This window comes from Condylura cristata, unplaced genomic scaffold (assembly GCF_000260355.1).
Source record: "Condylura cristata isolate star-nosed mole 26May11 unplaced genomic scaffold, ConCri1.0 scaffold00006, whole genome shotgun sequence".
Taxonomy (NCBI): domain Eukaryota; kingdom Metazoa; phylum Chordata; class Mammalia; order Eulipotyphla; family Talpidae; genus Condylura; species Condylura cristata.
The window spans coordinates 28,425,614-28,440,454 of record NW_004567107.1 but is presented as its reverse complement, the minus strand read 5'-3'; the positions used below and the strand labels follow the sequence as shown (position 1 = coordinate 28,440,454).

The 14,841-nt window shown below is 34.1% G+C and overlaps 1 protein-coding gene across 5 annotated transcripts in view; it reads right to left on the bottom strand.

Annotated features, from left to right (window-relative positions):
• Positions 1–14,841, bottom strand: part of GKAP1 (G kinase anchoring protein 1) — a 58,697-nt gene that overhangs the window by 20,329 nt on the left and 23,527 nt on the right. For 4 of the 5 annotated variants that reach the window (XM_012721121.1, XM_004677536.2, XM_004677537.2 and 1 more), the window contains 2 exons: positions 11,213–11,290; positions 6,976–7,099 (listed from right to left, as the gene is read on the bottom strand). In XM_012721121.1, the coding sequence (XP_012576575.1) occupies positions 6,976–7,099; positions 11,213–11,290 (202 nt within the window). The remainder of the gene's footprint in view (positions 1–6,975; positions 7,100–11,212; positions 11,291–14,841) is intronic. The other variant, XM_012721122.1, reaches the window with a different exon arrangement.

Below are 14,841 nucleotides of genomic sequence, written 5' to 3'. Positions count from 1 at the left end.
TAAACGTATCCAAATTATTCAGAACAGAGTCCACGAAACATGGTCAAAGATCACAAGCATCAGAGCAAACTATTATGTCCTGATAAGTTAATGTCATGCTTTTAGCATGTTCTCCTTAGCATACAAGTTGATGCCAGAAGCCCAGGGAGAATCACAATGGTGTTTGTAACGTCTTGTGATGGTTGTACAGCTTCCCTTTAACAGTATCATTCAGATGCCTTTCTTAGTCCACCAACTAAAACTGCATAGTACTTAATTAACAAATCAAACTTAGAAAATAAGGCATTTTAAAAAGCACTATTTTCACATTTCTAGCTAGTTTTAATGAAATATTTCATATGTAAAATCTTTCTAACATTAGAAATTAATTTATTAAAGTTAGAAATGTATCTGTTCTATATCCCCCCAAACAAAGCAATTTAACAAAGGCAGACTATAGGAAAGGTTTTTCTGGTTTTTAGAGGAAAACAATATATCCTCTAAATTTATTTCTAATTTAACAGACAGGCTTTTCTCTAAAATATCTAGGTTGGGGGAAGAGTAAACATTAATGTGGTATTCTTAATCTTCACAGAACAAATGGTCAATATATGAAAGCTAAATTCATATGAATCAAACAGGCTGCTCAATGTACAAAATGCTCTTAAGTTGGTCAGCAACTACTCTAAGTGGTATAAGCACATGCTGCTCAATAAAACTTCATTATGATAGCAGTGTTCTAGATGTGTGTTGATACAGAACCCACTAGACAAATGCTGCCACTGAGCACTTGAAATGTAGCAAATGCAAATAAGAATTTTGGGTTTTAGTTCATTTTTTTAAAGATTTATTTTACTTATATATAAAAGAGCTAGGATGTAGGCCAGAGGTGGGGGCAGGTGGGGGGGGGGGAGATGTTGAGAGGATTCACCAGAGACAGAGTGGGAGAACAGGTAGAGCTGACTGAAATACTGAAATCCTGCTGAGGGGAGCAGCCTGCAAGACAGAAGAGGGCTGGCTACTGAAAGCTTCATAGTGCTGAGAACTTAACTCCTTGCGCCACCAGGGAGGTCCATTTTTAGTTAATTTTTAAAAACATGTTTTACTGATTTGCCTTTAATTTACATAAATATGTTATTTGGGAGCACCATTTTATACCCCAACATGTGCATATGATTCACTCATCTACCAAAGTTTCAAGGCCAATAAACTAGCATATTATACCCTCACCTTCCCGTGCTTCTTCCTCCTTTCCTCTGGCTACGAGTTATTTTTATTATGTTTTCCTGGTTTTTTTCCTTACCCTTTGGCTATTCATATTCCACAAGTGAGTACAATCACCTGATAATTATGTTTCAATTTCTGGCTTATTTCACTTAGCATAATCATGTCCAGATCCATCCATTTTGTCCCAGAAGATACTTTCATCATTTTATAACAGCTGAATATGAAAGAATATCTGAATAGTATTCCATTAAGAATATATACCACAATTTCATTATCCAGACTTCAGCTGATGGTCATTTAGGATGATACTATGATTTGGCTATTATGAGTAATGCTGTTATGAATATAGGGGTAAATAATTCTTTTCATATTAGTATTTTCACATTCTTTGGATAAATATCTTTAAAAGGTATTATATAATCATATGGGATTTTCTTTTTCAGTTCTTTAAGGAATCCTAATACCATCTTTCATATAGACTGCGTAGTCCCACCAACAGTGAATGAGTGCTCCTTTTTCTTCACATCTTTGCCAAATGAAAATTCTAGTCTTTTTGATACACATCATTTTCACAGGGATGAAATAATATCTCATTGTGCTTTTAATATGTATGTCCCTTATAAGTGATGCTGAGCATTTTTTCATGTCTGTGGGTCATGTGTCTGGAGAGAAGTTATCTTTTCTAATTTTTTTATTAAGTTTACATTTTGTTAATGTCTGTGTTCTTGACAGATTTTGAAAATTAACCCCTTGTTGGACATGTAATGATGTACAAATATCCTCTCATTCCACAGGCTGCCCTTTTGTTTTAGGAATGGTGTCTTTCATGATACAAAAGTTTTAAACTAACGTAGTACCATTTATTTTTGTTTTCCTTTCCCTTGCCAATGGGTTTGTGCCCCCAAATACATCGTTGTAACTCACACCCAGGAATATATTGTCAATGTTTTCTTATATGTATTTTATATTTTGGGCCATGTATCAGTCTTTAATCTATTTTCAATTGCTTTTTGTGTGTGGAGTTAAGTATGACTGAACTTCATTCTTCTGCAGGTGCAAATTTATATTTTTCAGAGAGACAACTTTCGCCATTGCCTGGCCATGGTTCTTTTGTGAAAAATTAACTGTGGGTTTATTCCTAGGCTCTGTATTCTATCCCTTTTACTGTATTGATCTTTGTTCCAATACTATACTGTTTTGATTGCTATATCTGGGTACTATAGTTTGATGTCAGGGAATATGACACCTCTATTCCTCGTGTCTCTCAGGATTGTTTTGGCTATTCAGGCCTTTTTGCAGAGCTATACAATTTTCTATTTTTGTTTTATTTTCTTGAAAAAAACATTGGAATTTTGATAGATACTGCATTGAATCTATAAATCTATAAAGTGCTGTAGGTAATATAGCCATGATAATAGTATTTATTGTTCCAACATATGTACAAGGAATATTCTTTCATTTCTTTTGACAATATCTTAGAGTTGTTAATGTCTGGGTCCTTTACCTCTTTTTTTTTTTTTTTAAGATTTATTTATGTATACAAGAACTGGGGAACAGGCCAGAGGCTCAGGGGCGGTAAGAGGCTTCCCCAGAGACAGAGTGAGGAGCAGAACAGGCAGATCTACGAAGTACACTGCTGAGGGGAGCAGTGGGCGGGTCAGGAGAGGTCTGCCACGCCATGTGGTCACCTTTGGGGCAGGCAGGGATCAAACTCATGCTGATGTGGCTTTAGCTTCTCAGTGCAGTGCTTTAATTTTATTTCTATTTTGGTCATTTCTAGCCTGACTGCCATATTTCTTTTCGTGTGTGTGTGTGTGTGAATCACCTGTTTTAGATCCTTCAGATGCAAAATTAGGCTACTTGGTATTGCTTTTGTTTAGTTATGCGGGTTATGTGCTTTCTTAGATCACTTCTGCTTCATTTTATAGGACTAGTAGATTATGTCATACTCATTTTTTTTAATTTCTCCTTTGACCCAACAGCTATTCAAACTTTTTTTTTTTAGCCTCCACATTTGTTTTTTGTTTGTTTGTTTGTTTCAATTTCTTCTTGGGGCTGATTTCTAGTTTTATACCATTCTAATCAAAGAAGATACTTGATAAAATTTTGATTTTCATATATTTTTTAGGCTTGTTTTGTGTCCCAGTATATGATCTATCCTTGATGTTTTCTGTGCATTTCAGGTCAATGTATATTCAATTCTTTTGAGACAGAAATCTCTGTATACATATATTAAATTGATGCAATTCATTACTTAAGACCATTATTTCCTTTATTTCCTTGTTTGCTTTCTATGGATAGAAATGATGTGCTAATATCTCCTACTATTGTTGTGTCAATGTGCTGTTTTATAGCACATATACTGATATATTAATAACTGAGAACACTTGTGTTTTGTACATAAATACTGTTGACAATTATAAATTTTTATTGCCATTTGATTATTATATCATGCCTGGCTTAGCCATTAATTATCTTTTATAGCTAAAATTATAATTTATTAGATATGAGAATAGCAGTTCTTGCTTTTTTACTTCTGTATGGCTGACTTGGAATATGCTACTGCAGCCTTTTACTTTATATCTGTGTTTATCTTTAGAGCTGAGACTTCAATATGTACAACAGAGATGGATTAGGTTTTCTATCTAACCTGTCATTCTGTGTCTTTTAACTTATGGGTTGACCATTCACATTTAAGGTAGTTATTGATATACTATATGAGATTTATCACCATTCTTTTGGAGGTTTTTTGTTGTTGTTCTACCATTCTGTTTCTTTTCCCATATGTTTCTATTGCCTTTTCATTTGGATGGCTTTTCCTGGTGGCTGTTTCTTCATTTCTTCAAGTGTCTGTGCTCCAGATATTTGTATTATAGTTACTATGAGGGTTATCTTAAACTTCCTATTATGTAAACTAGTCCTGTTTTGTACTGATTGCCTACAAGTTGACTATATACTTTCTTTTCTTCTCCCCTTTGTCTTACTGTTGTCCCATATTGCTTCTGTTTCAGACACTGTGACTCTATTTATCACCTCACTCAAGGTCTCATGTTTTTCCTTTTATATAAAAGGACATTTTTAGCATTTCTCATAGGGCAGGCTTGGTGGTAGTAAGCTTCCATTAGATATTTTGTTTGCCTGGGAAAGCCTTCATTTCTCCATCATTTTTTAATTTTGTGGAACACTGTATTCTTGGCTGACCATTTTTCCTTTTTAGAATTGTGATTATGTCATTCCACTCAATTCTAGCTAGTTTTGGTTGAAAATCCGATTAGAGCCTGATTAAAAGCATTTAAGTAAGTTACATGATGTTTCCCTCTGGTAGCTTAATATTTTGTTTTTATTGGTGACTTTTCACAATTTAATAATGATGTGTTTTGGTCTGGGTTATTTCACATTTAAAATTTAGATGTTTTTCTTTCTTGCCTTAGTTCTTTCCTTCAGTCTGGAAAATCCACAGCTTTTGTTTCTTTGTTTTGTTTGCTTTTATTTTCTATTCATTGTTTTATATCCTTGCTAGTGTTTTGAAAGTATAGGATTTCCCCTTTCAAGGTTAGTCACTATAGCACTACCACTACAGAAGCATCCATAGTATTCTTTCTTCACCCTCAGGAATACCATTTTGCTGCTTCTTCCAATCAGGTCTGATATTTTATAGTTTTTCCTAAAACTTTATTTCCTAAATCATTCTCTGTCCCTCTTCCAATTCGGTTCTTTGTTTTTAATCTTTCATTTCTGAAATTATTTTTGCAGCATGATTAAGTCTACTTATTAAGCATTCCATGCTGTTTAAAATTCTTTCATGATATAATTCATAACCATTGTTTCTGCTTGTGTATTTTTTTAATTTTAATATTTTTATGAACTTTCTTGTTTGAGTATCTTTTTTAATGCCCTGACTCTACTTCTCTGTATTTGAGTCTCACACTTTGTTGAGCTTCTTTATGATTGTTCTTTGAATTCCTTGTTGCCTCTAGAATTCTGAGTCATAAAGTTTGGATTCAGCTTCATCATCTTTTTCCATGTTGTTTTCTTTGGGTTGCACCTCCTTTCCTATGGATGCTGTCCTTTTTTTTTTTTTTCTTTTTACCCCCAAAGGGTGATATTATGGCTTTACTTTTAGTATCCTCATTTTTTATCAAGGTGACAGAAGGGAAACATGTGGGGAAATAGGAGCCCAGATGCCTGGAATAAGTATTTACGATTTAATGGGGTATGGCACACTAGTACTGACATGCTTTTACTGCTATTTCTCTTTCTGCCATCAGACCAAGCTCAATTCTATGACCAGAGTCTTCTCCCATGTCCTTATCTTAATATTGGAAGACTGCAATTCACAGCAGATTGCTCTGTCCCTACTCACATTATAAGCAAACCAATGCTCAGGGGCTGATCTGTCTGTCCCATGGCTCAGTGAAAAAGCACACTCCCTGAGTGTGTATTGTTCCCTTGTGCCAGTCTGTGTAAACCAGAGCCTATGTCTTCCCAAGTTGGTTCACCCACCAAGAATAGAAATATGTAAAGTTCCCCTTACCTCTTCTTGTTCCAAACCTTAGTGAGTAACAAGCACAGACCTCAGGGAGAAAGATGCATGAATTCATCCAGGGATGCTAGTAATCAGCTGGTGAGATATGTTTATGTGGCAGCTGTTTTCAAGTAGTAACTGATGGAGAAGCTGCCAGCATAATAGCCGTTTTATTATGTCTTGTCTCTGCCCCTCTTTTTATTTCACTTTATTTATATTTAAGATGGCACATATAAATAATGGATAGAATATTATATTGCACTGATTTAGGGTTTTCACCATTTCCCACACTCAAAAATAATGTGTCTCATAGGGTTAGAAAAAGAAGATGAGGCCACCAAATGGAGGCACTTGTGCCAATTCCACCAAGATTTAACATCAAATCTAAATGCTGTTTTAACACTCTTGCCGAGGGCAAGCTTCCCCAGGAAAGTTGTCCTACATAACTAGCCAAGAGGGAAATTTCTGGTCAGCACCAATGAAGTAATCTTTTTCATTCCCCAACAGAAATGAGGTCATCTGTGACATGACACTTACCCATCACTCAGAGACAGGCTACTGAAGCCTGAAAACAAAATCTCTTTACCTTGCCCTTTTTCTGCCTATAAAAAACTTTCCTTTTGAATAGCATTTCAGAGTACATTGCTACTTGCTAGATGGTATGCTATTATCCAATTCTTGAATCATTTAATAAAGCCAATCAGACTTTAAAATCAACTCAGTTGGATTTTTGTTATTTAACAGTGGTCTTTCTTCAAAAGTTTGGTAAATTATATAATTTCCTTCTGCCTTTTCGGTTCAATAAAATATAATAATTATAAGACTTTTCTGATAAGTCCCATTCTAAAATTTTGTATTTTAATTTTCAAAGATGCAGTTATAAACTTGAAAAGGCTGACCAAGCTAAAGTGTCTAGTGCAAGACAAATCACTTTATGTATAAATGCAATATGGTTCAAGTTGACTCAAAAGCTGCAAAAGTCAGTTTCTATTTTCAGTGAGTTTTAGAAAAGGAACAAACCAGAAGTGCAAAAATTCTAACTGCAGTTTAATTACCTTACTTAAAGTTATTTTAACCTCCATGGGTTTGTTTATCCTAAATAAGTCTACATTTTTTTTAGATTCCAAAGTAATACATTAACAAAACAACTATACTCTTAAAAAAAATTAGAAGGATACTTACAGCTTAAATATGCAAATAATTGGACTAGTTTTTCTAGCATAATAAATTCTGTACATTATTACCTTCAGATTGAAAATCTTTTAGAGATACCGTAGGAGGTCTGTCTTTTCCCTGATGATTCTTTCTTTTATCTTTTTTATTCATAACCTTTGACTGAGTTGAAGGGTTTTCAATATTTTCATACTCCTAAAAAATTAACAAAAATAATTAAAGTTGATTGGCACTAGTAAATCAACTCACCAATCATATGCAGTTTTTTAAAGTTGTATTTTTTAAAGACAAAAGGCAAATAAAGTTCTAAGCTTAGTCTAGTCAAACTGTATCAAAGGATAATTATTTACATATTCAATCTATTGCCTCTTAAATATTAAAATAAAAAGTTGGACTGTGGTTATAGTGCCTTCTTTTTGCCACCCTCTTCATTTCAAGACCAAATCTAATACAAAGATCTATGTTCAGTTTCTTTTCTCACACTGTTCTCTTACCTAAAATTAAAGTCAAACTCCTTTTAAATGCCAAATACACAGCCATTAATTTTTCAAGTATTTTTTGGTTTTCTCAATCTACTCCTGACCACTCTTAAATTTCTTTCACTGGCTTTCTTTTTCCCAACTCCCTTCTTAAAAATAGAACTATTATTTACATCATTCTATTCACAACCTATTTTTATACATTATAACCTTACTTCTTCAGATTCAAAGTTTAAAGTCATATATACACTGAGAATTTCTGTACATGTAAAACTGGAATGTTCAATAAGCATCTTCAAACAAATTGTATTCACTACTCTTGTCTTCCCTGTTTGAGTAGGGGTAAGTACCCTGTTAAATACTACCATCATCTACATAACCATCTAGGCTAGGAAACTTGCCCACTTTTCCTATACACTTTATATCCAAATTACTCACTAGATCTTGTTAAGTTCATCCCCTAAAGATCTCTAAAATCGGCCCTCCCTGGTGGCGCAGCAGGTTAAAGCACTGCACTAAGAAGCTTAAGCCACTTCCCCATGAATTCGATCCCCGCATGCCCCCGAGGTGACCACATGGTGAGGCAGACCTCTCCTGACCCGCCCACTGCTCCCCTCAGCAGTGTACTTCATCGATCTGCCTGTTTGCTCCCCACTCTGTCCCTGGTGAATCCTCTCACCCTCCACATCTCTGGCCTGTACCCCAGTTTTGTATGAATAAATAAATCTTTTTAAAAAAAAAACTCTAAAATCTATTTTCTCCTCCTCCCTCAATACATCTTCTACAGCATGAGTACATCTTGTACAGCATGAGTTTCTGAAATGAAAACCTGAAATCAATCTAAAAGTTAAAAATATTCAATAGCTATCTTCTAAAATGTGTAAAACCCACTCTCTTTAGCCTGGTATATGAGGTTCTTTATATTCTATTCTGGCAGTATCTTCAGCGACTCTAGGTTTCTAAATTATGTTTTACAAACATATTGTACTTTCTCACATGTATACATCTTATACACTTGCCACTCCTTCCCTGAGAATGCCACCTTGCTTCCTGCCTATGCTGTGAATTTCTGCATCTAGGAAAACTACTATTTAAGAATCCTTTCCTAACCCCATATCCATATGAAAGACACAGAAAATCCTGTGGCACTGAGAACATACATCTCTCAATATTAAACTCTACATGTATGACTTCCTCCTCAAGGGATGAGATCTTTTCATTATCTTTATTCATTATGCCTAGCATATTTTAAAATTAAAAAAAATATCTGGTGATTGAGTAGTGGAACAGAATAGAAAATGCCAACCTGAACTCTACAATTATTATAAAAATCTCTAGGCTAATATAATTTTTATATCAATGACGGGCCCTCTGTGGTGGCACAAGTGGGTTAAAGTACAGTATTATAAAGCTACCTCAGCCACTACAGCACAAGATCGATCCCTGGCCAAGGAGGTGACACACATGGTGTGGCAGACTTCTCCTGGCCCACCCACTGCTGCTCCCCTCAGCAGTGTTATTTCAGTACATCTGCCTTTTCTACTCCCCATTCTGTCTCTGGTGAATCCTCTGACACCTTGTACTTCTGATCTATAACCCAGATCTGTATACATAATCTTTTTAAAAAAAAAGACATCAAACCAGTTACTGCATACAAAAGGAGTTCCTCCATTTTCTGAGAATCATTATAAAACCTATAAAAGCCTTTTAGATATTAAGACTACTAACTATTCCAAGAAAACTGACTGAAAGTATATTTTATCAAAACCGTCTACTTCCTTCTCTCCTCTTATTTTCAGAATTAGTAGATCCAAATTGCTGACAACTTTCATCCTTTTCCCCATCAGTAAACTATTAACAAAGAGCAAAGTAGGGAAAGCGCATCCCACTCATCACTCAGCTACCAGCACCTCTGAGCAGACCAGTATACTAACCTGGGTCTCACAGGGCTTTGTTCTATATTAGGGAGCCTCAGAAACCAACATATAAAAATTGCTCATCATCACTTATTATCAGAGAAATGTAAATCAAAATCACAATAAGACACTACACATCACACCTGTAAGAATGGCTGGTATCAAAAACTACAAGCAACAAGTGCTGGAGAGTGTATGGAGAAAAGGGAACCCCCTGTTTGGGGGAATGTAGTCTAGACAAGCCCCAATGGAAAGAAGTGGGGAGATTCTTTAAAAGACTAAAAATGGCTTTGCCATATGACCCAGTGATTCAATTCCTAGCTACCTACCAAAAGAGCACAATACTACTAATCTGAAAGGAAACCTGAACTCCTATATTTACAGCAGCACTATTTACAATAGTCAAACAACCTAAATACCACAGAACAGATGAATGGATCAAGATGTGGTTCTTACACACAATGAAATACTAATTAGTGATCAAAAAAGATAAACTCATGCCATTTACAGAAATATGGAATGTACTAGAAGGGATTAGTCTAATTAAGTGAAGTGAGCCAGAAGAAGATAGATAAATAATGGTTTCATTTATATATGGAATCTAGAGAAACGGAACAAAGAATCAGACAAACCCGTAGGACTGACTCTTGAAAGTAGACTGTCTAAAGACATTCAGGAAGAGAGGGAAAGAAGAAGAGAAAGGGAGAGAGCAAAGGACAGGTATAAGGAGTAGGAGGAACGAAGATGGTGGGGGTAGGAGAGGACTGTGGGGAAACTATGGAGATCACACCTTAAGGAAGAAATTCTATATCCTCAAAAAATAAACAAGGATGTTTAAAAACAAAAATAGCAAAGAAATCTGCTGTGAATTTTTTTAAACTTTTACTTAGCATGTCTTTTTTTTTTGTATTGCTTTTGATTGAGGTAACATTGATTTACAGCACTCTAATTCAAAGATGTAAATTCACACGTCTTCATATGTGTTACCACATACCATCACAACACCCATAATCCTCCACCACAGTCCATTGATTCCCTTTACATTTTACTCCACACACCGCATGTAGTAGTCTCAGTTCTACAGTCAGATTTCTAGGATTTGTTTTTATTTGGTATTGTCTATCGCTTTGTTCCTCTATATTCCCCTGAATGAAACCATAAAGGATAGTTGCCTTTCAACTTCTAATTGATTTTGCTCTCTTCTCTGAGTTATAATTTCTTTCCCTCCTTCATTTTTGAGTGAAAGAGCTACCACACAATGGCACAATTTAAAGGCAGCTGAGGATGACCAAGAGGTCACTCATGACTAACCACTGAACAATGACAAGTTGAACTTTATAAAAAAAAACAAAAAAAACCTTCAATACATGTAAATATTACATGTAAAATATTATATAATATGAATTTAATAAGTGCACAATTTAAATACAGAAACTAGGAAATAACACTACTTTTTAGCATAACTGTTCCTTTGGTTCTAAGTTACAGAATACATAACACTACACAACCAATATCACAGCTTAGTAACAAATGCTGAGTTCACAGGACAATATATCAAAAATGGCCTCCTGTTTATTTTATTACAGACACTCAAGCAAAAAGTTTCTTAATTGGTGCTCTTGTATTTATACTTACTTACAAGTTTAAATCTTATTTTCTATATTCATTTAAAAATCTGGTGTTAATTAAATTTCTTCTCTTCATCTTAGGTAAATAATTTCTAAACTAAACATTCCAAATCACAAAGTTCACACATCTCTAAAAACTTGAGGAGATATTATAAAAATTTTCTGCTAGTATTGTGTTTCTCGAGGAATTTTGAGGACAAACTTTAAAGGAGTTTCAGGAAGGTCATTCCTAACCTATGACCATTTGAACATCTAAAATATCTAAATCAATAAAAGAACAAATACCTTTTTATGTTCTTCATATTCTAATTTGCTTAGCAACAATGCCTTCTCAAGATCTGCTTCAAACATTTCAGATGTAAGCTAAAAAGAAAAAGTTTCACAACAAGCAGATTATACCACTAGCAAAATAACCACAGGAAAAGAATACTTTAAAAACAATGTGGGTTCCCCCCAAAGTTATTCATCTATATACCAAAGCAGGGAACTCTGTTTTATTAAATGTACCAAAGCAAAAATATCCAATTTTGAGGTTACTGTACCTGTTTAATATCAGTCATTTGTGTATATCACATAATCTTTTTGCCTTTATAAAACAATCTTAAAAAGAAACTGATAGGACACAGAAAACTATAAAAGAGATTATTATTCAAAAATATAGTAACACTGAAGCAGTACAAGATATGTCATTCCCATTATATAGACCAACTCACCAGTCCAGATCCTTTAAATAAATGGACAGAATGTCCTGGTATATACCTGACGTTATAGAATAATTACAGTGCATTCTTCTACTCCTATCCTTTCATTCTTTGCAGATGGCTATCCCACATTTAAAGTCATCTAACAATATTATAAAATGATTCTTTGTGATATATACCTCTTGGTTCCTCTTTCTTATCATTTAATTTCATCTTAGCTTCTTAAAATCTAGCTTCCACCATCCTTCAACCAAATTACTCTCCAAGAGTTATAGTTGCCAAACATAATTTCTACAACAGAAGGATGGAACTTTGGGTTATCCACCACTGGGTAAGGGATGTTTATAGCTGAACAGGTTAGTGACAATACTTTAAGAATAAACATCGTATTTGTGTACATCTATCAACCTAACTGTATTGTGATGAGAAAAGTGTAAGTTTTCTTGTTTTTTATCTTTCACATTGTTAATTCATCTGCTGGTCTGTTTGTTTTTTCCCAAACTGCTAGAATCCCTTTCTATATTTCTCTACTTCCTTCCTATACCCCATGATCCCAGCAGGGCAGCCACCCATACTCCTGTATACCACCCACCACAATACAAAAGAAACATCCGACAACACGGTGGTGACAAGGATTCCAACACTTTTGTTGCTCTCCTAGGAACTGAATTTTGAGAACAAACACAAAGCAAGTGCAGACTGTGATCAATCTGATGAGAACCTTCAAAAGTGAACTTCTAGTAGTTCAAGTCTCTGAGAACCCCAGAATTTCTTAGTTTTCTCCATCTTTCCCAGGTCCAACTGTTTCATTCTTAAATAAAGCTATAAATCATGCAATATCTTTTTTGGTAAGTTATTTTTTGTCAAGGTTAATCAGAGTTGAAAGTCAAAAAACTAAGCTAAAGCTGAAAGCAACTACAACATTAACAATGTTTAAAAGGGATATGTTGAAAATGAAAAAGTCAACATTGAACACCATGAATGAAACTTCTTATTCCTATCAAAGTTATCCCTCTGAAATCACCTCATTTAATATTATACTAGGACAACAAAATGGTGTTAAAGATGTTTAAAAATGTTTATTATTGAAAAAAATAATCTAACATAAAAAAATACAGTCAGAATTAAAATGTTAAATAAAGATACCTAGCACTAGAAAATCTGGTTAAACACACAGTAAACTGTAAAACCTTTTTCTTTACTTATTTTTATTTATTTATACATATAAGAGTTTGGGTATAGGCCAGAGGTGTGGGTGGGGCGGGGGTGAAAGAATTCACCAGAGTGAAGCGTGGAACAGGCACATCTACTGAAATACACTGCTGAAAGGAGCAGTGGGGAAGATAGGAGAGGTCTGCTGTGCCATATGGGTCAGTTCCCCAGCCAGAATCAAACTCAGGAAATGCTGTGACAGCATGAGACTTACCCAGATGCTACCAGAGAGGCCCAAGAAAACTTTTTCTATGGAATAACTTTAAAGGACTGAGAATTTATTTAATCCAAATTAGCATTAACCAGGGAAAAGTAATAAATTAACTGTTAAAATAATTCATATAAGTGGGCACCCAAAACTATGTATAGTTATAAAATAAAAAAAATTGAATTCATGTTAATACTATAGAGAAAAGGAATTCTTTATAAATTCTTTCACCTAACTGCAAAACAAACTGAGTGCAAAAGTTTCACTGTAGTTAAAGTACAGTAGTCTTCCCAACACAGAAAAGGTGACAAAACTACCTAAGTTTATTCTGAACAAAGCTGGTTCAATTTACCACTAAACTTGTAATTCATATTAATGATATTAAAAATTTATGGAAAAAGCATTAAGATAATCTCCAATATGTAACAAATTCTGATTGGTATTTCAAAAGTAAACTAATAGGCAGGAGTATTGGTTAGAAAGTTGGGAGGGTGTTTCATTAGATACCACTATTCTTTTTCATATAACTCGCTGAACTTAAATTTTAGCATAGCCGATTCTAACATTATACTGAATACTGGATAAAATGGAACTTTAAAGTGAAAAATATGGCTCTCCCTAGCATTTGAGTCTAAATGTAGCAGGTTAGAAATTAAATTTACCTTTCAGTTATTAATGTAAGCCAGTATGCAAGGAAATACAAGGAGGCAAAAATGATTTAAATTGCAACTTAAATCTTTAAAAACTAAAACAAAACTACTGGTAAGGAGTTACTATGCCAGTCATGAAATTAATGACAATAATCAGGCTCACAAAACACAAAAGCTATTAGCAAAACACCTATATCAGATGGAGGGTACAATGTGAAAGAATATGCACGTGCCAGAAGATACTTCAGATACTTCACTTTAGAGTTGGACAAAATCAGTGATGTGTACAGTTTGGATCAATGTAAGAGAAAGAAAGAAAGAATAAAATGTAATGCTTATCACTGAAAACCTCTAAGAAAAGATTTTTCTATTCAGCTAATTATGTTTGAGCTATGATGAATACAACAAAATTAAAGCCATGGCCTATATATCTTTTTAAAAACAACTTTATTGAGACAAAATGCATATATCTTATATATCACATATTATAAAAATCACACACTTCAAGTGCGATACATGTACTCTTGATGTTAACATCTGCAAAAATCCAGGTAGAAATCATAAGACTATTTCTTTCTATACTGAAGTATTCTGGAAAAAATACAAGTTTATGAAATTGAAACATTTCTTCAAGGTACTGAAAATATACTGAAGATCATTACATTTCCAGTAGCTTAGGAAATGTGACCTACCTCAGCAAAATAAGCAGTTTCTTGAACAGCCTGAAACTCTCTTGTAGAGTTAATAGACCATAATTTTAAGCATTAAGAAAAAATTAGATAAGCCAAAATGTAAGCTAAATTTGTCCCAAATGGTCTTTGTCTTTTAATAGATAAATCCTACTTTTATTAATAGAACAAAGTGTTTATTGTGCTTTTTTATACTCTATTTCAAAGACATCCTTGCAGTTTTCTTCACCTTATAATTTTTATTCTATGGACCTTTATTTTTGTTTTTAACTGTTTAAAATTCAAAGACCATAAAGAGTACATAAATAGTTCTCTCTAAAACACACACACACACACGGCATTAAAAATTACCTGTTTTGGAGCTGGAAAAGATCATGCTTAGTGAGATAAGCCAGAAAGAGAAAGAAAAATACCGGATGGTTTCACTCATAGCAGGAGTATAATGGACCAGGCG